This window comes from Panthera onca, chromosome E1 (genome assembly GCF_046562875.1).
Source record: "Panthera onca isolate mPanOnc1 chromosome E1, mPanOnc1 haplotype 2, whole genome shotgun sequence".
In the NCBI taxonomy this organism is placed as follows: Eukaryota; Metazoa; Chordata; class Mammalia; order Carnivora; family Felidae; genus Panthera; species Panthera onca.
The window spans coordinates 40,777,260-40,799,545 of NC_138352.1; the positions used below are offsets into that span (position 1 = coordinate 40,777,260).

The 22,286-nt window shown below is 37.4% G+C and overlaps 1 protein-coding gene across 15 annotated transcripts in view; it reads left to right on the plus strand.

The window, feature by feature from the left end:
- The window catches only part of SYNRG (synergin gamma), a 93,622-nt gene that overhangs the window by 22,763 nt on the left and 48,573 nt on the right, over positions 1-22,286 (plus strand). For 6 of the 15 annotated variants that reach the window (XM_078437441.2, XM_078437436.2, XM_078437434.2 and 3 more), the window contains exons 4-12: positions 1,882-2,012; positions 2,656-2,761; positions 3,298-3,409; positions 11,087-11,389; positions 12,297-12,530; positions 13,442-13,519; positions 16,234-16,430; positions 17,270-17,518; positions 19,651-19,784. In XM_078437441.2, the coding sequence (XP_078293567.2) occupies positions 1,882-2,012; positions 2,656-2,761; positions 3,298-3,409; positions 11,087-11,389; positions 12,297-12,530; positions 13,442-13,519; positions 16,234-16,430; positions 17,270-17,518; positions 19,651-19,784 (1,544 nt within the window). The remainder of the gene's footprint in view (positions 1-1,881; positions 2,013-2,655; positions 2,762-3,297; positions 3,410-11,086; positions 11,390-12,296; positions 12,531-13,441; positions 13,520-16,233; positions 16,431-17,269; positions 17,519-19,650; positions 19,785-22,286) is intronic. The other 9 variants (XM_078437447.2, XM_078437448.2, XM_078437445.2 and 6 more) reach the window with 4 other exon arrangements.

Here is a 22,286-nt window from a genome sequence, read left to right on the forward strand (position 1 = left end):
TATTATAACTGTTAAGTGTTCATTTTTCTTATCTAGTTGCCTTAATTCTGTATTTGCTTGCAGAATCTTATTTTGTTCCGGGGAAAAAATGGGATCATTATTGTTTTTGAGAGAGTACTTCTTTGTTGTCAGTAACTTTTAATAATTATAATAGCTGCTATTTACTCATATATGCTACACAGTGCTCTAAGTGCTTTACCTATATTATTTGTATCCTCCAATCCTCTGCTATTACAGGGAGGTGCACTTTTTTCAAGATTCAGTATGAGGTGACATTTTTTAAGTTTTTTTTCAATGTTTATTTTTGAGAGAGAGAGAGAGAGAAAGACAGAGATTATAAGCAGGGGAGGGGCAGAGAGAGAGAGAGAGGGAGACATAGAATCCAAAACAGGCTCCAGGCTCTGAGCTGTCAGCACAGAGCACAACGCAGGGCTTGAACCCATGACCTGTGAGATCATGACCTGAACCAAAGTCGGATGCTTAACTGACTTAGCCACCCAGACACCCCATGGTGGTATTTTTGATAATTTCTAAAACAAATATTTTGAGGGAAACACTTAACAGGATTTCTTCAACAAACATTGTTAGATTAAAATTGATATCTTAGGGGTGCATGGGTGGCTCAGTCGGTTGGGTGGCTGACTTCAGCTCAGGTCATGATCTCGTGGTCTGTGAGTTCAAGCCCCGTGTCGGGCTCTGTGCTGATAGCTCGGAGCCTGGAGCCTGCTTTGGATTCTGTGTCTCCCTCTCTCTCTGCTCCTCCCCTGCTTGTGCTCTATCTCTGTCTCTCAAAAATAAATAAATGTTAAAAAAAATTTTTTTTAATTTTGATATCTTAGTCTTGTTAAAAAAAAAAACACTTCACTAAAAATGAATTGATGAAAGTCTGAATATATTAAATCCAATAGTGTGAATATAATCTTTACCTTAAGGTAATTTAACTTTTGGTGGTTTACATTAATTTTATATAAGTAGGGGAGTTGCACTTTATTGCAAACACATTCTTCACTCACTATAACTGAAAGAATCCTGGAATCATAGACTAGGCAATCTGGGCAACTAACGTAGCTGGATGCATGCAGTCAGGTTTTTGAAGGAAGAGAGGATAGGTTTAGAAGAATCAAGGAGAAATATTCCCCTTTTACAGGAAACGTGGAAGAGAAGCAGCAATCTCCAGATAAGAGGGCTTCCAGGGATAGCCATATTTCAATTAGGGAACAGAAGGGGAGCCTTTCAGGGAGAAGGCTGAGGCACAGGAGAATTTCCACTCAGTATAAATTATTCATTATCATTCTTATCAGTGCCATCATCATTATTATTAGATTTTGTGATTAGCTATAGTGTGATACTATTTTTACTTCTGGACACTTGAGTAAACTTTATACTGTGGTATTAGTATGTAAGTTATTACTGATTAAATATATTTTATTTTCTGTATAAGTTTGGCCATCAGGCCTGTGATACTGAACATCAAAATATTCATTATCCTATCATACATATCAGAAAAGCATGTTTTAATCTCATTTTTGGATTAACTACTGTATGCCAGCCTCTTATCTGTTGCTGGAAAATACAAAGACAGGTAAGATATGATACCTCTTTTCAAAGAGTAGAATATATCTCGTGTGTGCACGTGTGCTTCCATGCATACACACCCTCAGACTGTTAGCAGTGGTCACATCTCAGACAATGAAGGAAATGAAAGGGGTGAGATAGTAAGGGGAACTTTCCATTTTTTGCCTGTGTTTTTTGACTCTATTGTTTAAGAAAGTCCTATAGTTTGTTAATAAAAATATTAAGAAAGAATTTATGGAAGTTATAGTTTTTCTTTGTAATAATTAATAGGAAGAATTGTATTTTCTAAGCCTTTGTTTCTTTCAGGCAGGGATACCAATGGGGCCAATGCCAGCAGCAGGAATGCCTTACCTTGGACAAACACCGTTCCTGGGAATGCGTCCCCCGGGCCCACAGTACACCCCAGACATGCAGAAGCAGTTCGCTGAAGAGCAGCAGTAAGAGACCTCGGGATTCAAACCTGAGGACGCATGATAGCAGTTATTTTAGGAACAGTCACATGGTTTCTAATGCACATTTGAAGCCCAAACAGTCATGTTACCTTTAAGATTCGTGAAATACTTCATTACATATAAGTTTTAAGCAAGGACAGACGTTAGAGAGCCTCTCATTCAACTCTCTAATTTTACATCTAGAGAAAGGACAGTTTAGAGAAATGAAGCAACTTTGTCAGGCCAGATTACATAATTACTAGCAAATGTAGACTTCCTGATGCCCAAAGCATTGTTCTTTCTCCTGTGAGACACTGCCTTCCCAAGTTGGAGTTTTCTTTTTTGTCTACTTGCCTGTTTTTTGAGATTACTTTTGAATGCAAAAGATTTGTCTCTTCCCCTTCCAAATTAGACAAGGAATAAATTCATGTCTATAATTTAAGCATATATTTTTTTGGACACCTTTCATATATTTTGAAATTAATATATTGGGGGAAATAGTATTGTCATAAGAAAATTAGATCTAATTAGCAATGAAGTTGTTAGTTCTAGAAATGTAAGGCAATACTGCTGAAACTGAGAAGTACGAATAGAACACAATTGATAATGCCCCTGCAGTTAGTTCTTTACTATGTTGCTTTTCCTTCAGAAAACGATTTGAACAGCAACAGAAGCTCTTAGAAGAAGAAAGAAAAAGACGCCAGTTTGAAGAGCAGAAGCAAAAGCTCAGGCTTTTGAGTAGTGTGAAACCCAAGGTAATCTTTTCCACTGCCACAGCGCACACACGCCTTGCATGTGCCTCATGCTCATTCAGTGGATTCTGTCACTGGGGCACAAGCCCAAGCTTATGCTGTGGTTGGTTGATTTTGCTTTATCTGATTCCACAAGTGAAGAATTCTCCTTTTCCTATAAGATGCTGTATGGTTGAGGAGGGTGGGCTATCAACCATCATCTTCTCAACTCCTTTTTACTACCACTGGTGTTTGTGATCTTTTCTTGGGAAGGTTAATCATGGATCTTGATATTAATTAATTCAGGATACTTAATATCAGTTGTATCCTGAAGTATTTATAAATGGACCTTTTAATATTTTTTGTATTTTATAGTGTTGTTTTATGCCTTTGGTATACTTATAACACTTACCAGTGTTTTTCTGATTCAGAGAATTCCCTATCAGAAGTATGCGGTAAAAATTTTGAAAATAGACCAATCTCTGTACTTTTAATTTGGGAGGATCTAGGATGAAGTGAGACATAAGTGAAGATATATCCATACATTTATTGTCTTCTAGACAGGAGAGAAGAGTAGAGATGATGCTTTGGAAGCCATAAAAGGAAACTTAGATGGGTTTTCCAGAGATGCTAAAATGCATCCTACTCCAGCATCGCACCCTAAGAAACCAGGTAATATTAATTTAAAATTTTCTTTTGGAGGGGCGCCTGGGTGGCTCAATCTGTTGAGCGTCCGACTTCGGCTCAGGTCATGATCTCGCAGTCCGTGGGTTTGAGCCCCGTATTGGGCTCTGTGCTGACAGCTCAGAGCCGGGAGCCTGCTTTGGATTCTGTCTCCCTCTCTCTGCCCCTCCCCAGCTCGTGCTCCGTTTCTCTCTGTCTTTCAAAAATGAATAAACGTTAAAAAAAATTTTTTTTTTAATTTTATTTTGGAGGCGCTTGGGTGGCCCAGTCAGTTAACCATCTGGCTCTTGGTTGCAGCTCAGGTCATGATCTCAAGGTTCGTGAGTCTGAGTCCCACATCAGGCTTTGCGCTGGTAGTGCAGAGCCTGCGTGGGATTCGCTCTCTCCACCCCTCCTGCTCATGCACACATGTGTCCTCTTTCTCTCTCAAAATAAATAAAACTTAAAAAAACTTTTTTCTTTTGTTGGAAGGTGATTTTCTGTGTGTTTAATTGACCAGTATGTGTGGGTATTATGTCAGTGCTCATCTAATCCTTCAAGCTAAGGGAAGATTTGGATGTTTAAAATTTACAGGGGGTTAAGAATAACATATCATTAATAGGTGAAGAGTTGTCAAATCATTCAGCCAACCAAGTACTTTTTTCTGCTGGCATATACTACATTAATAAATTTTATCCTAAACCCTTATATTGTAGTACCTTTTATAGATGGGATCAGGAGGGAATAATCTAATATTGGCACAGTAACCAGTTCTTGACTTTCTGGGACAGCTTTAACTCTGTCCTAGTAATTTCACTTGTTAGATTATATACTCGGATGCAAAGTAAAATATACAGCAAGATTGAAAAGAGAATGGATATTAGGAATCAGATTGAGTTCAGAGAGGAAAAACATAAGTAAAAATGAAAATTTTAAGCTGAATAAGCTAGTCAAGAAGTAATTTAAAAATAGATTTTGGAATGCTGAAACTGAACCCTGCGTGGAACTTAGAAGAAGGAGAAGACAGGAGTGGTCATTGTTAGGGCATGTTCTGACCGTAGAGAATGACCTTTTTGGACAACTAGGTGTAGCTTAACAATCTCATTGTTAAATAATAAATTGGTGTTTTGATATTTAAATAGTCTCATGAGTTCAGTCAACATACATGCAGTTAGTTGCTTCTTATCCAAAAAAATAGTTTTCTGAAACAAACCCAAGAAGTTTCCAGACTTTCTCCAGTTAGAGACTTAACCTAGGCCTAAAGTATATAAAAAGAGTTTCCAGCCTTTTACCCACCAAAGTCATCTTTTAATCTCCCCCCGTATCATAAAATATTGACTATACAAATTATCACATAATTTTGTACTTATCACATATATAACTGTGAGAGTTTATAAGCCAAAATATGTACCACGTAGGATTAACATAATTCCAGTCAAATGCAAAGAAACATTTGTTTAGCCTTTGCAGCCTTATTGCTTATTAAGTAGGATCCATTTAAAAAATACTCATAGTAGGGCCACCTGGGTGGCTCAGTTGGTTGAGCGTCCGACTTCAGCTCAGGTCATGATCTCACAGTTTGTGAGTTCGAGCCCTGTGTCGGGCTCTGTGCTGACAGCTGAGATCCTGGAGCCTACTCCAGATTATGTGTCTCCCTCTCTCTCTGACCCTCCCCTGCTTGTACTCTGTCTCTCTCTCCCTCAAAATAAATAAACATAATTTTTTTTTTTTAATACTCATAGTAGCTCTTAGTTTTCCATTACTGCTGTTTTCTACCAGTGCTGCTCTGAGAACCCAAATTGAGAGCTTAAATCCACACTCTCCTAACCATTATTGGGAGGGGTTGGAATTCATTGGATCATAGCTTTTTTTTTTTTTTTAACAAAATTAATTAATTTTGGATACTCATTTTGCATTACCTGGAAGCATTAAAGGTTCTATTTCATGGATCTGAAAGAGAAGCATGTAGTATTCCCATTTTTCAGATAAGAACCTTTTTTTTTTTTTAATTTACATCCAAGTCAGCATATAGTGCAATGATGATTTAAGGAGTAGATTCCTTAGTGCCCCTTACCCATTTATCCCATCCTCCCTTTCACAGCCTTTCCAGTAACCCTCTGTTTGTTCTCCATATTTAAGAGTCTCGTATGTTTTGTCCCCCTCCCTGTTTTTATATTTTTGCTTTCCTTCCCTTATATTCATCTGTTTTGTATCTTAAAGTCCTCATTTGAGTGACGCCATATGGTATTTGTCTTTCTCTGACTAATTTCGCTTAGCACAATACCCTCTAGTTCCATCCACATGGTTGCAAATGGCAAGATTTCATTCTTTTTGATTGCTGAGTAAAACTCCATTGTATATATATACCACATTATCTTTATCCATTCATCCATCAATGGACATTTAGGTTCTTTCTATACTTTGGCTATTGTTGATAGTGCTGCTATAAACATTGGGGTGCATGTGCCCCTTCAAAACAGCACACCTGTATCCCTTGGATAAATACCTACTAGTCCAATTGCTAGGTCGTAGGGTAGTTCTATTTTTAATTTTTTGAGGAACCTCCATACTGTTTTCCAGAGTGGCTGCACCAGGTTGCATTCCCATCAGCAGTGCAAAAGAGATCCTCTTTCTCTGTATCCTCACCAACATCTGTTGTTGCCTGAGTTGTTAATGTTAGCCATTCTGACCAGTGTGAGGTGGTATCTCATTGTGGTTTTGATCTGTATTTCCCTGATGATGAGTGACATTGAGCATTTTTTCATGGGTCAGTTGGCTATCTGGATGTCTTCTTTGGAGAAGTGTCTATTCATGTCTTTTGCCCATTTCTTCACTGGATTGGTTTTTGGGTGTTGAGTGATCAGTTCTCCATAGATTTTGGATACTAACCCTTTATCTGATACGTCGTTTGCAAATATCTTCTCCCATTCCATTGATTGCTTTTAGTTTTGCTGATTGTTTCCTTTGCTGTGCAGAAGCTTTTTGTTTTGATGAGGTCCCAAAATTCATTTTTGCTTTTGTGTCCCTTGCCTCTGGAGACGTGTTGAGTAAGAAGTTGCTGTGGCCAAGGTCAAAGAGGTTTTTGCCTGCTTTCTCCTCAAGGACTTTGGTAGCTTCCTGTCTTACATTTAGGTCTTTCCTCCATTTTGAGTTTATTTTTGTGGATGGTGTAAGAAAGTGGTCCAGCTTCATTTTTCTGCATGTTGCTGTCCAGTTTTCCCAGCACCACTTGCTGAAGAGACTGTCTTTATTCCATTGGATATTCTTTCCTGCTTTGTCAAGGATTAGTTGGCCATACATTTGTGGGTCCATTTCTGGGTTCTCTATTCTGTTCCACTGATCTGAGTGTCTGTTTTTGTGCCAGTACCATACTGTCTTAATGGTTACAGCTTTGTAATACAGCTTGAAGTCTGGCAGATGAGAACCTTTTTAAAAAAAAGACTCCTTCTGTGACATTAGACTTTCATGAATGTTAAAACAACTTAAAGTAGCTAAAAATGTGAAAAGCTTTACATATAGAAAACCCTAAAGACTACCAAAAGAATGTTAGAACAGGTAAACGAATTCAATGAAGTTATAGGGTACAAAGTCAACATGCAAAAATCTGTTGTGCTTATATATACTAAGAGCAAACTATCAGAGAAATTAAGAGAACAGTTTCATTTACCCTTGAATCAAATAGAATTAAATAGTAATAAAAATAGTAATAAATTTAACCAACAAGGTGAAAGACCTGTATGCTAAAAACTTTAAGACATTGATGAAAGAAATTAAGGAAGACACATACAAAAAAAGGAAAGATGTTTTTGTGCTCATGAATTGGAAGAATTAATTTTGTTAAAAATGTCTTCCAAAGCATTCAACAGATTCAGCGCAATTCCTATCAAATTCCAGTGGCATTTTTCACAAAAATAGAACCATCCTAAAATTTGTATAGACTCTCGAAAGACCTTGAATAGCCAAAACAGTCTTAAGAAAGAAAGCTCAAGGCGTGATGTACCCTGATTTCAAACTATATCACAGAGCTGTGGTAATCAAAACAGTATGATATTGGCATAAAAATGGAAACATAGATTAGTGGAACAGAATAGAGAGCCCAGAATTAAATCCAACTGTACATGGTAAATTAATTTATGACAAAGGAAGCAACACACAAATGGGGAAAGTACAGTCTGTTCAATAAACAGTGTTGAGAAAACTGAACAGCCCATGCAAAAGAATGAAAGTAGAGCACTGTTTCACACCATACACAGAAATGAACTCAACATATATTAAAGACTTGAATGTAAGACCTGAAACCATAGAACTCTTCAATGAAAACATAGGCAATAAGATCTTTGATGTTGGTTTTGGCCATATTTTTTTGGACCTGATTCCAAAATCAAAGGCAACAAAAGCAAAAATAAACAAGTGACTTGGGGCACCTGGCTGTCTCAGTCAATGGAGCATATGACTCTTGATCTCGGGATTGTGAGTTTGAGCCCCACATTGGGTGTAGAGATTACTTTAAAAAATCTTTTTTTTTTTTTATTTTTTTTAATGTTTATTTATTTTTGAGACAGAGAGAGATGGAGCATGAATGGGGAAGGGTCAGAGAGAGAGGGAGACACAGAATCTGAAGCAGGCTCCAGGCTCTGAGCTGTCAGCACAGAGCCCGACGTGGGGCTCGAACTCACAGACCGTGAGATCATGACCTGAACCGAAGTCAGACGCTTAACCGACTGAGCCACCCAGGCGCCCCAGCTTTAAAAAATCTTTTTAAAAAACGGGACTGTATCAAATTAAAAAGCTTCTGCACAGCAAAGGAAACCATCAACAAAATAAAAAGGCAACTAGCTGAGTGGGAGAAAATAATTTGCAAATCATAGATCCATAAGGGCTGATATCCAAAATATAAAAGAACTACAACTCAATAGCAAAAAAAATCTAATGGAAAAAAATGGGACAGAGGATCTGAATAAACATTTTGCCAAAGAAGACATACAGATGTTCAACAGGTACATGAAAAGATGTTCAACATCACTAATCATTAGGGAAATGCAAATCACATTGCAAACCACAATGAGATACCACTTTATACCTGTTAGAATGGCTGGTATCAAAAAGACAAGAAACAGCAAGTGTTGGCAAGGATGTGGAGAAAAGGGAACCCTCATGCATTGTTGGTGGGAATATAAGTTGGTGCAGCCACTGTGGAAAACAGCATGGAGGTTCCTCAAAAACTTAAAAATAGAACTACCATATGATCCAGCAATTCCACAAGTGGATATTTATCCAAAGAAAATGAAAACACTAACAAAAAAATATACTCACCCCTATGCTCATTGCATCATTATTTAGCCAAGGTATGGGGCCAAGGTGTGGGGGCAACCTATATGTACCTTGATGAATGAATGGGTAAAGAAGATGTGGTATATGTATACAATGGAATACTACTCAGCCATAAATAGCCAAGGTATGGGGGCAACCTATGTGTACCTTGATGAATGAATGGGTAAAGAAGATGTGGTATATGTATACAACGGAATACTACTCAGCCATAAAAAAGAATGGAATCTTGCCACTTGCAACAATGTAGATAGATCTTGAGGGTATTAGACTTAGTAAAATAAGTCAGACAGAGAAAGACAAATCCCATATGATTTCACTTGTATGTGGAATCTGAGAAAAAAAAACAAACAAAAATATAATAGAATGGTAGTTGCCAGGGTGGAGTGGGGAGGTGGGTGAAATGGGTGAAGATAGTCAAGAGGTTCAAACTTCCAATTATAAAATAAGTCATGGGCAAATAAGATGTGGTATGTATATACAATGGAGTATTACTCGGCAATCAAAAAGAATGAAATTTTGCCATTTGCAACTACGTGGTTGGAACTGGAGGGTATTATGCTAAGTGAAATTAGAGAAAGACAAATATTATATGACTTCACTCATATGAGAACTTTAAGAGACAAAACACATGAACATAAGGGAAGGGAAACAAAATAATATAAAAACAAGGAGGGGGATAAAACATAAAAGACTCATAAATATGGAGAACAAACAGGGTTACAGGAGGGGGTGTGGGAGGGGGGATGGGCTAAATGGGTAAGGGGCACTAAGGAATCTACTACTGAAATCATTGTTGCACTATATGCTAACTAATTAGGATGTAAATTTAAAAAATAATTAAAAAATTAAAAATTAAAAAAAAGAAAAAATAAGTCATGGGGTTGTAAGGTACAGTATGGGAACTGTAGTCAATAATATTGTAATGCATATTTGAAAGTTGGCTTAAAGTTCTCATGAGGGGAAGATTTTTTGTAACTTTGGTGAAATGGTAATGAGACTGTGGTGATCATCTCACAGTGTTTACTAATATCGAATCACTGTGTTGTGCACCTGAAACTATAATGTTATGTGTTAGCTGTACCTCAACAGTAATAAAAAGGGCAGATTGAGAGGTACTTAGTCCAGTTTGAATCTGGATGTGGATGATGGAGGGACAGAGATGGAGATAGGGATGATGTTGCCTTTATCTGCCTATGTGTAACTCTAGTTTTTATGTATTAGTTTTTAAATATTTATTTATCTTGAGAAAGAGGTAGAGAGAGAATCCCAAACAGGCTCCGCACTGTCAGTGCAGAGCCTGACGGAGGTGGGGAGGGGAGGGGGAGGGGGGATCTCATGGCTGGATCTCATGAACCGCGAGATCGTGACCTGAGCCGAAATCAAGAGTTAGACGCCTAACTGACTGAGCCACCCCAGGCACCCCTCTATGTGACTCTAGTTTTTTAAAGTTGCTTTATTTAAATTTTGTGGATTTCGAAAAAAGAATATGAAGAAGCAAAAATGATATTGTTAAATGATGCCCCTGTAGAGAAGGTAAAGTAAGTAAGTAAATCTCACATTTAACAGTAAAAAGCCCCAATGATGTTGATAGACATTAGAGCCAAAGATCTTTTAAACACAGTCCTCATTCAGGGTTTACTTTCTTAAAAGGACTGTTGAGTTGTTTGATTTAGCTCTTTATGGCATCCTGATTTTGATGCTTTTTATAATATCACCTTGGTAATGTGTGTAATATTCTTTTGTAATTTTCATTCCTCATGTGGTAACTTCACTGATGTGAACTACATATGCAAAGTGTATGGATTAGTCATGATACATCAAAAATGACAAGTATGTATCATGCATTGTTTCTGACTGGCATAATTAATCATCAGAGTATATATTTGTCCAAAACATATTCAGCAACATATAGGTAGATTTTCTAATATATGGAACATATTGGTTGAGAGGATATTATGCAACAGATCACTTGGGTGTCAAAAGTAATCACCACTTAAAAAAAAAAAAAGTAATCACTACTTTCATGTAAATTACTAGTGGTCTCAGAGGAAAAAAGTGGTATTAACCTAATAAAAGAAGGAAAGAAGTTTTGAGTTTTACATTTTTCTGTTTTTGAACAAAATGCAAAATAGCTATAAAACTGCTTTTTGAAAAGAAATGAATTGTGTGTAAATAGCCATCAAAGTGTTTTTCATTCACTTAATAATTCCATTTGGCTGTCATTACATGTTATTTCTTGTTCACTTCTGTTATTCATGTTTCAGTATATTCTTTTGGGATTGTACTGCATCTTAATTTCTTTTTCCTTGTTGATTTTCATTTCCGTGTGTTTCATTGCCATTTTCCGTTTTGCAGATTATCCCACACCATCTCATTCTACTAAAACTGTCTCCCCATCACCTGCCTTTCTTGATGAAGAAGAATTCAGTGACTTTATGCAGGGGCCCGTTGAAGTTCCCACATGTGGTCCTTCTTCCACTTCCCAGCCTTTTCAGTCTTTCCATCCCACCACCCCATTTGGCCAGTTGCATACACAGAAGGCTGGAGCACAGCCTCTCCCTCCAGGTCAGATTCCAGTGTCTTTTGCCTTACATGGTGTCCCTGGGCAAATTCCTTCTTTCTCTACTGCTGCAGCCTCATACAATGTACAGAAAGCAGGTAACTCCTAGAATGTTAATGAAAGTATTCTTAAAATAATCTAGGATAATTTACTTCTCTTATATAAGTAGAGTAATACACTGATGTTGGTAAGGAAATGTGTACCGGAATATATGAGTACTATTGAAATTCACCAAAATAAGAATATCGATTTTTTAATTCTGGGAGCTTCACATTCTGGAAAAATGATTTAAAACTTTGGCTCCTAAATTAGGAGCTATTTAAATCACTTTCGAACTTTAAAAGCAAACTGATTTCTACATGAGATTTCTCTTGTTTGGGAAAATCACCAATATTTTGTTCAGAGTAACGAGCCAAGAAGAGTTGCTTTAGAAAGTGCTCTCTGGTTCGGTGGTAGAGCACTTGGGGGTCAGATGCCTGGTTCTCCATTTATTGTCAGTGTGTCCTTGGACAAATTTTGAAACTGAACCTCAGGTGTATCACTTGTGAACTAAAGGGGATGGGAGGCACTAATACACTGCTTCTTGAGACATTGTGCTGAGAAAGATCGTAGCAGATATGGACTTAGTCCAAACTTCCTCAGTTGGCAGATGTAGAAACAGACCCAGAGGTGATGTTACTGGCCAGGGGCCTCCCCAGCCGTGAGGGGAAGTGTCTCTCTGGTGTAAGTCACCAGATTTCTAAGGTAGTACTCCTTCCACTATACCGTTCGACCTGCTGGCTTACAGAATTCCTGAGAACCAAAGTAGGTAATGATGTTTTAAGTTCTCTAAACTCTCTAAAGCCTTTCAGGTCCTATACAAGTGTGTGGTGATTGGATTATTTCAAAAATCTACATTATGTGTGGCAGAGTCTACCCTTTAGAACCTGGGGGTGGAAATGGATGATTGAAAAAAATCAGAAATTTGCAATTATATACAAATAACCCTTCATGCTGTTTGTTTAGGCCCTTCCTTGGAGGAGAAGCTCCTAGTATCTTGTGATATAAGTTCATCTGGGCAGGAACAAATTAAATTAAATACCTCTGACGTTGGTCACAAAGCCCTAGGCCCAGGTTCCAGTAAGAACCATCCCAGTTTAACGGCCAAAAACGGGGGTGCTATAGATGGACGTGTAAGTGGTACCACCATTGCAGAGGCAGAAAAGACTTCAGACCAAAACCTATCCATTGAAGAGAGTGGTGAGCTCATGAAATATTCAGCCAAAGTTTATTTAACCAAATATCGCTCAAATGCTAACACCTTAAGCATTAATCTTAAAATGAATGCTGCTTGATTTTTGCTAATCAGTATTGTGCTTAAAATATTTTTAATGCATTCCTTTCTCCAATTAACCCCTATGATTTTGCTCTGAATTCTTTCCGCAGTTATTCCTTTTAAAAATGTTTGATAACCAGTTTTTTTAATCAGAATTATTCCTGATTTAAAATTTCTTTTCCTTTTATTTTATAAAAGCTTTTTCCTTTCTTACACTTTCTATTCTTCCATAAGGGTTGAAAGTTAAAATTTAACTGGAAAAGTCACCAATGAGAATATGACTTTGCTTCTGTGAAATAAATCATACACACTGCTGCCTAAAAGGTCCAAATTTTTATAAACTTAGCTTGCAGAGATGAATTAGAATTTGGGCAGCCTAGGAGGCAAACTTTTGGAGGATATTTTACTGAACAGAATAAAAAATCCTATACATCCAAGGCAGCAGTGTCATATTCAGGTGGAAAAAAGTCAGAGTGTACAAAGAAATATTATTAAAAGCTGCAGGTAAAGCTTGAGCAATTACATTTTTTTACATAGGTAATTTTTAAACCACCAGCTGTCATGTTTTCTTCTTTAATTTGTAACACACATGAAATGGTGCAAGCCTTGTATGATTCAGAATATTGATTTGGTACATCTTAGGGTTTTTTTTTTGTTTACTCTTTAGGACATAGTTAACGTACAAGAGAAATTTAGAAACCAAATATTTTCATTGTATTGGTGACTTTTTTTTAGTATCTCCAGCCAGCGCTCTTATAAAAAACAGTGACTCTGCGATTTCCCCATCTTCTGCATGGACTGTTATGTACATTAAACAATGTTTCTTATCTTCTAGGTGTGGGAGTATTTCCCTCACAGGATCCTGTTCAGCCCAGAATGCCGCCTTGGATTTACAATGAGAGTTTGGTTCCAGGTAAAAAAGCTACTTTGTCTAGGATTCCCATCTGGATATTTTGCTTCAGATGTTGAAAACGTAGTTGTGAATATTTACTGTTGTGATTACAAAATATGCAGAAGAAATTTTTACTTTTTTCTTGTTTATTCTTTTCTGAAAGAGTACAGAAAATTAAAAAGGATCCAGTATTTAAGACAGCCTTATAGGTGAAATGGCTATATAAATGTAGGAGAAATGTTTTGCTTTAATGTTTTATTGACCATCATAGACTTTTATTTCTAAAAGCTTTCCCTAGATTTACCATGCTTTTAAAAGATATGGTTATTGGGGTGCCTGGATGGCTCAGTTGGTTGAATGTCCAACTCTTGATATTGGCTCAGGTCATGATCCCCAGAGTCATGGGATCATGCCCTGTGTCAGTCTCCACATTGAGTGTGGAGCCTGCTTGAGATTCTCTCTCTCCCCCTCTCTCTTGCTCACACATGCACATGCTCTCTTTCATGCATGCGCTCTCTAAAATAAAAAAAAAAAATTATTATAAATAAAAGATTATTATTTATTTCATAGATTATTAATAACTTACCAATAATAGTATTAATACATTTAATGTAATTTTATGAACTCTTGGTGGTTATATATTTTAAAAATCTATTCTTATGACTTATCATGTAATATATGAAGTGAAAGACTAAGTGGCATCTTTTTCAGTCAACATTGGGAGGTGATGTTTACTTTTCTCTTTATAGAGATTATTACTGTTGAGCCAATAAAATCACAAAGGTGCATATTTTGTGATAGTATTCAGTTGATACCAGAAAATAGTCTAAGCCATGGCTGATGTGAATACAGTAATGACTATTACAGCAGCATATGTTAATCAGTTTTAATATATTGTGTCTTGTTCATTTTGCTCTATTTTGCCAACCCCTTGAAATCTAAAGGTAACTTTCATCAGATCTTTGGTTTTCTAGATTGATCATTAGACTAAAGTTGTTCTATGCTTGATTAAATAAAAGTCATGCAAGGGTCCCTGAAATTCTTTTGGAAAAAAACCAGTAATATCTACTTTACATCATTATCACATACTCAGTTGAAAGGCTAATTTCCCCAAATCCTGTTAGACTTCAGCTGTACATAAAACAATAGGTTTTCTTCCAAGTGCCCATTAGATAATTTGCATCATCTTCTTCTCTGTCTTCAAGCCAAACAAACAAAAAGCCAGATCTGGTAAATTTTGGAGTTCTGTCCATTTTCTGCCAGCTTATATTCATTTTGTACCCTCCTTGTGAACATACATGCACACATAGTTTCCTAGCCAAAATATGTGTTCTTATGGCCAGCCTACTAACCTATAATCCATATTTAAATATTGGATGTAGGGGCACCTGGGTGGCTCAGTCGGTTGAGCGTCTGACTTCAGCTCAGGTCATGATCTCACGATTCATGGGTTCGAGCCCTGCGTGGGGCTCTGTGCTGACAGCTGAGAGCCTGGAGCCTACTTTGGATTCTGTGTCTCCCTCTCTCTCTGCCCCTTTCCCGCTCACATGCTGATTGTTTCTATCTCTCAAAAATAAACAAACATTAAAAAAATTTAAATTTGAATTTCAGGTAAATAGTAAATTATTAATTAGTATAGAAGTGTGTCCCATGCAGTATTGGCATCCTAAATTTTATATGACAACCTCGTCTCTAATAGCCTTTCCCAACTTGTCCTTTGGAAACCCCATTTTATTGTGGAAAAACTCCCAACAGTCCCTTCCTTTTTTCAAACATGTATTCTGCTTTCTCACCTTTACTGAAACTGCCTTTCTCTGAAGGCTCTATTCCCATAGCACCTTACCCAGTGATGTTTTCTCTCACAGACTCTGACTGGGGCAGGAGATAGGTGGTATTGGTATAATTCTTGCCTCCCCACCACTGTTTTCAAACTATTCCCACCATCATTATTCTACAACTTGTCTTTTAAAGCATCTAGGGGTGCCTAGGTGGCTCAGTCAGTTGAGCGTCTGACTCTTGATTTCGGCTCAGGTCACAATCTCACGGTTTGTGAGTCTGAGCCTTGTGTTGAGCTCTGCAGTGGCAGTGCAGTGCCTGCTTGGGATTCTTTCTCCCTCTCTCTCTTCCCCTCACCTGCTTGAGCTATTTTTCTTCTCTCTCTCTCTCAGAATAAATAAATAAACATTAAAAATAAAGTCCAAAGCATCTGTTTATACCACCTCCATTTTAGTGTTGTTACTATCCTCTCCTGAATTATAAGACTTTCTCTGACCTTTGGCCCCAAATCTTCATTTTACCACGCTCCATCCTGTCTTCTAAGCTCCAGACCCTAATTATATTGGATATTTCCAATTGAATGATCTTTATAGCATTTCAAACCCTGACACATTTTCAGTTCTATTAAAGCAGTTTGACCTAAGATTATTCTTTTTAAAAATATTTTTTTTAATATTTGTTTATTTTTGAGAGAGACAGAGCGTGAGCAGGGAAGGGACAGAGAGAGACAGAGACACAGAATCCAAAGCAGGCTCTAGGCTCTGAGATGTCAGCACAGAGCCCAACTTGGGGCTTGAACCCATGAGCTATGAGATTATGACCTGACTCGAAGTAGGACACTTAACAAACTGAGCCACCCAGGCAACCCAAGATTATTCTTATATAAGCAACAATGACAACAGAAAATAGCAATCACTTATAATATGTTTACATTTGTAATCTGGTCTTTCCTTTGATAGATGCCTATAAGAAAATTTTAGAAATCACAGTGACCCCAACTGGAATAGATACTGCTAAACTTTATCCCATTCTGATGTCATCTGGACTGCCCAGGGAAACTCTTGGACAGATATGGGCCTTGGCTAATCGAACTACACCTGGCAAACTTACTAAGGAAGAACTTTATACTGTTCTCGCCATGATAGCAGTAACACAGGTAAGACACTGTTTCTTTTTTTTTTAATTTTTTTTTTTTTAACGTTTATTTATTTTTGAGACAGAGAGAAACAGAGCATGAACGGGGGAGGGTCAGAGAGAGAGGGAGACACAGAATCCGAAACAGGCTCCAGGCTCTGAGCAGTCAGCACAGAGCCCGATGCGGGGCTCGAACTCACGGAGCGCGAGATCGTGACCTGAGCCGAAGTCGGACGCTTAACCAACTGAGCCACCCAGGTGCCCCAAGACACTGTTTCTTAAGTTAGATCAAATAACTTTTCAATATAAATCCTTTTGACTACAACCATGTAGAACTCCTTGTATATTAAAGTTTAGATTATTTTTAGGATACAGTACTTCAAAAATGTACAGTTTGCATCATGCACATGCTAGTAAAATGTTCCTTTGTTTAAAGACTATTAAATGTATTAACATTCTCTGACCTAACTGTATCCTTTATGAACTTGAAAGTTAGTAATAGATGAAATGACTCTTTATGTTTTTGAAGTCCTTGTTTAAAATTCCTTAAAGTGTTCTTGATCTGCTAGCAATTTTTGTCATAATACAGAATCACTTTAAATGATTTGATTATAATGAATTAACCAAACATGTCAGAGAGTGCATTGCCACAATTGTTATATGTCATCCATTTCTTTGCCTGATACTAGGTCTACGTTAACCTTGTAAGTTCTTTTCTTATATCAAATTCATGAGTTTTGGGAGTCAGAGTGGAAACATACCAGGATTACAGATTTTACACTTAGGTCTCTCTGCTGGATTTAGACTGTATGTGGTTTGCAGTCCCCTAAAATGTTTCCATTTTCCTTCTGCTCTGTGTAGAGAGGTGTTCCTGCCATGAGTCCTGATGCTTTAAACCAATTTCCAGCTGCTCCTGTTCCAACTTTAAGTGGATTTCCTATGACTTTGCCTACTGCGGTGAGTCAGCCAACTGGGATGTCTTCAGGCCCTGCCGGCTCCATACCCCTCAACCTTGGACAGCCGGTCATGGGCATTAACCTTGTTGGACCAGTTGGGGGAGCTGCAGCCCAGGCTTCCAGTGGCTTCATGCCAACTTACCCTGCGAATCAGGTAAATGCAGAAGCTATATGTATTCCAAAGAATCCCTGAAAGTGAATCTGGGCAGCTTTTTTCCAAGGATGCAGAGAAGATTGCTGTATTATGATGGACATTGGAGGTGAAATTAGGCAGTATTAAAATAATACAAAATTTAATTTTTTATTTAAAAAAAAAAGAAATTTCTTAAGCCTTAAGAGATTTGAATTTTGGCTAGAAGTTTATAGTTCTTTATAGTATATACGTTTTAAACATCAAGCTTAATAAGGTTAACTAAATTCCTAGACTGTGTCTTTTGGGGAAGCTACTAAACCTGAAATTTAAATGCTTCCATTTATTTTTCACTTCTCAGATTAGCAAAAAATTTAGAAAACATAATGTTTAGTGAAAATGTGGGGGAAAATAGTTTGTTGGTACAGCCTTTTTGGAAGGCAGGTTTGGTAATAGCTACCTAAAATCTAAATGTCTGTATCTTCTGACCTAGCAGTCACACTATTAGGGATCTATCCTACAGAAATAGTAACTTAAATTAGCAAAAATATGCAAAGATATTTGTTATAGCATTGTTTGTTAGAGTAAACAGTTATAAATAGCTTAATGTCCATCAGAAGAAGGAAGGTTAGGGGCTCCTGGGTGGCTCAGTAGGTTAAGTATCCAACGTCGGCTCAGGTCTTGATCTTGTGGTTTGTGAGTTCAAGACCCTCATCAGGCTCTATGCTGACAGCTCAGAGCCTAGAGCCTGCTTCAGATTTTGTGTCTCCCTCTCTCTCTGCCCCTCCCCTGCTTACACTGTCTTTCTTTCTCTCCCTTTCCCTCTCTCTCTCTCTCTCAAAAATTAAATAATAAACATTTTAAAAATTTAAAAAAAAAAAGAAGGAAAGTTATGGGGCACCTGGGTGGCTCAGTTGGTTAAGCGTCCAGCTCTTGATTTTGGCTCAGGTCATGATCTCATGGTTCATGGGTTTGAGCTGAGAGTGCAGAGTCTGGGATTCTCTCTCGGCCCCTCTACCACTCATGCTCTCTCTCTCATACTCTCAAAATAAATAAACAAACATTAACAAAAAGAAAGGTTAAATAAAATTTGCTTCATTAATACAGTGGTAAACATTTGATTATTAAAATGAATGAACTACTACATGTGCAACGTGGAAAAGTCCACTTTATAGATATTATTATATCTTTTTAAAGAGCGGAACAATGTAGTATAAACTCATTTTTTAATAAAACAAATGAACTATTCACAGTACTTACTTCCAGATCATGTGATTAGGAGTCAGTGTTCACTGTTGACTTTATACATACACATGATGGATTATAACAAGCTTGCATTACTCATATAATTTACATCATGTATAAAATATTTTTTTAAAGATGGCGGTAATCTATTAAATGTAATTTGTCTATTTAAAAATTGTATAGAGGGGCGCCTGGGTGGCGCAGTCGGTTAAGCGTCCGACTTCAGCCAGGTCACGATCTCGCGCTCCGTGAGTTCGAGCCCCACGTCAGGCTCTGGGCTGATGGCTCAGAGCCTGGAGCCTGGAGCCTGTTTCCGGTTCTGTGTCTCCCTCTCTCTCTGACCCTCCCCCGTTCATGCTCTGTCTCTCTCTGTCCCAAAAATAAATAAAAAACGTTGAAAAAAATTAAAAAAAAAAAAAAAATTGTATAGATTAGTTCTTTAAACAGTCTTTTACAATTTGTGCAAGAGAGTATCTAAAAATTCAAGACAGATTCTTGTCCTAGATACTTGAATTGGTATTATATCTAAAGTGCGTTTTTTTTTTTTAATTTTTTTTAATGTTTATTTATTTTTGAGAGAGAGAGCATGAGCAGGGAAGGGGCAGAAAGAGAAGGAGACACAGAATCTGAAGCAGGCTCCAGACTCCTAGCTATCAGCACAGAGCCCGACGCAGAGCTCGAACCCTCAAACTGAGAGATGATGACCTGAGCTGAAGTCGGATGCTTAACCGATTGAACCACCCAGGCACCCCTAAAGTGCATTCTTCTAAACTTAGGCAGTCACACCTACCTAATATAGGTACCTAAATGGGGAGATTTAAAAGGTAATTTTTGAGGTTGACAGTTATGAATTTGTTAGTTACGATTTTGTCAATTCAGTCTTTCTATTTAAATGTCCTCTACAAATCTAGGTGGTAAAACCAGAAGAAGACGACTTCCAGGATTTTCAAGATGCTTCTAAGTCAGGATCCCTTGATGATTCATTCAGTGATTTCCAAGAGTTGCCTGCTTCTTCAAAAACAAGTAATTCCCAGCATGGAAGCAGGTAGAAAAGAGCTGAATATAGTTAACATTGTATTTAATACTTGAGAAAGAGGCATCAATAGTGAGAAGCCTAAGTAAGAAAATTAAGACTTCTTACTCTCATGCTTTCCTTGATTATTCCCTCTTTATTCATACTTGTACCTTTGAAACTTCTCTCCCCTTAGTCCACCTAACAATTGAGCACCCCCATTTCCTCCCAGTATACACCTGCTTGCTAATATATATATATATATATATGTTTTTTTAATTTAATTTAATTTTTATTTATTTATTTATTTTTTTTTTTTTTGCCTGTCCTAAACCTGATTATAGCAGAGTGCACCTTTGCAGTGATGACTTCATGTACTTGTAGCAAATGCAAGCCTTTGGCTATTTAGGCAGGGGAACATAATTTGATATTTTTGTAATATAATGTACTGCTGATTCTCCACAGAAATCCTAACTCAGAAATCTAAATATGTCGCCAATACCTTTCCATCATTTTTTAAAAGTTTTTAGATAGTACTTCTTCCACAGAGTAGAATATACCAGACTTTGAGCAAGCAATATGAATTTCTTCAGTTATTTTTGGAACTTGTTTTTGTCAGGATACATGCATCATTTTTCTTATGTTCCTTGTTTGTGCAGTATCATTCATCTTTTCCATTTTAACGAAATGAGTATCTTTTGATGCTTCCTGCATGTACACTGTAACAAGAACCAAGGGATAGGCATTATAGGGAATGACACATAGAAACATTTGAGTGGTGGGACTATAAAGTACTGGGATTTCCAAGCCCACTACACCAGCACACACATGTTGACCTGATAGACACGTAATATTTTTCAGATCTTTTCCTTTGAATAAAATGTGTAAGTTCTGCTATCTATAACATATCTGAATGACCCAAGGCATCTCACATTACCTGCATAAAATTAGATTCATTATTTTGCTACTCAGCTAAATAAAAATTTGTTAAATTACCATTCCCTCCCTTGGTGAATCATGTCACCATGTCCAGTCACTAAATCAGAAACATGCTATTTATTTTTGGCTCCTCACTCTCTCCTTTAACCACCATCGACTCTGTACTCTCTGCTTGCCATGGAAAAAGGCTATGTCTGATCTTGCTCCTGCCTAGTCTCTTGACTGTTGCCCTTTCCCTACAGCTCATGTCCCAACCATGCCAGAGCAACTCCAGACTAATGCTCTTTCAGGCTTCTGACCCTTTACCTTCTTCAATCTGAAATTCTCTCTATAGTTAATTCTAGTTCTATTTCAAAAATCAGTTTAACATAGGAAGTTTTTACTAACCTCACCACTTCAGTCCCCACCTCAAAGATGAGGGCCACTTACTGCCCTGGTGCATTATGGACATCTGTGCCCTGATTATAATTACTGGTTTATCTGACTCTCTGTCTCACTTGGCTGTCATCCCTGAAGATAGTCTTTCACGGCTACATATGTAGTACTTAGCCATGATATATAATTAATAAAGGTTTGTTGGGTGAATGTGATGTAGCATGAAGGTTATAAACCAGATTGACCAGGGGCACCTGGGTGGCTTGGTCGGTTAAGCGTCCGACTTCGGCTCAGGTCATGATCTCACAGTCCGTGAGTTCAAGCCCCGCGTCAGGCTCTGTGCTGACAGCTCAGAGCCTGGAGCCTGTTTCAGATTCTGTGTCTCCCTCTCCCTCTGCTCCTCCCCTGTTCATGCTCTGTCTCTCTCTGTCTCAAAAATAAATAAACATTAAAAAAAAAAAAAAATTAAAAAAAAAAACAAAACAAAACAAAAACAAACAAACAAAAAAAAAACCAGATTGACCAAATTAGTGGTTTACTCCTCTGGAAAAAAACAGTAGATGGAATTGAAATTTGGGCATAGAAAGTTGTAAGATGGTGGCCAGACATGAGATATATGGAATATTAGCAATTTTGTGTGGCATTATCTCCACATAATAGTTTACTTTCATACACAGTCATACTTTGTAGACTTGTTTTTCAGTTCTGACTTGATTACTTCCATGCTTACATGAAAACATTTTGCTCATGTCTAAGAATCCACATTCACTGTTTATTTATTCATTCAAAAACATTTACTTACCATCTGCTCTATGCCAGACATTGGGGTAGGCACTAGAAATACAGAAGCAGAAAGCACAGTTCCTGCTGTAAAGAAGCTTAGTTTTATCTCAGTATTTATATTATCTGATGAAATTCTCTTAGAATTGGTCCCTCAGTGTGTGTGTGTGTGTGTGTGTGTGTGTACACATGTATAATGAATTCCCTAGTTTATGATCTGTAATGCATATTATGAGTTTATTTTAAGGGATATTTATTAAATCATGGTATAAATAGCTGAGCTTAAGTGAGACTGCTTTGGGCAGCATTTTAAAGCAAAAAATGGGCATTATTTGTCAGAGAAGATGAAAAGGCAAGTATGGTGTTAGAAGTAGGCTGGAGTAGAGAGTATTGTTAGTCTGTGAAAAAAATCTCATTAGTTAAGGGCAGCACCAATGTGGG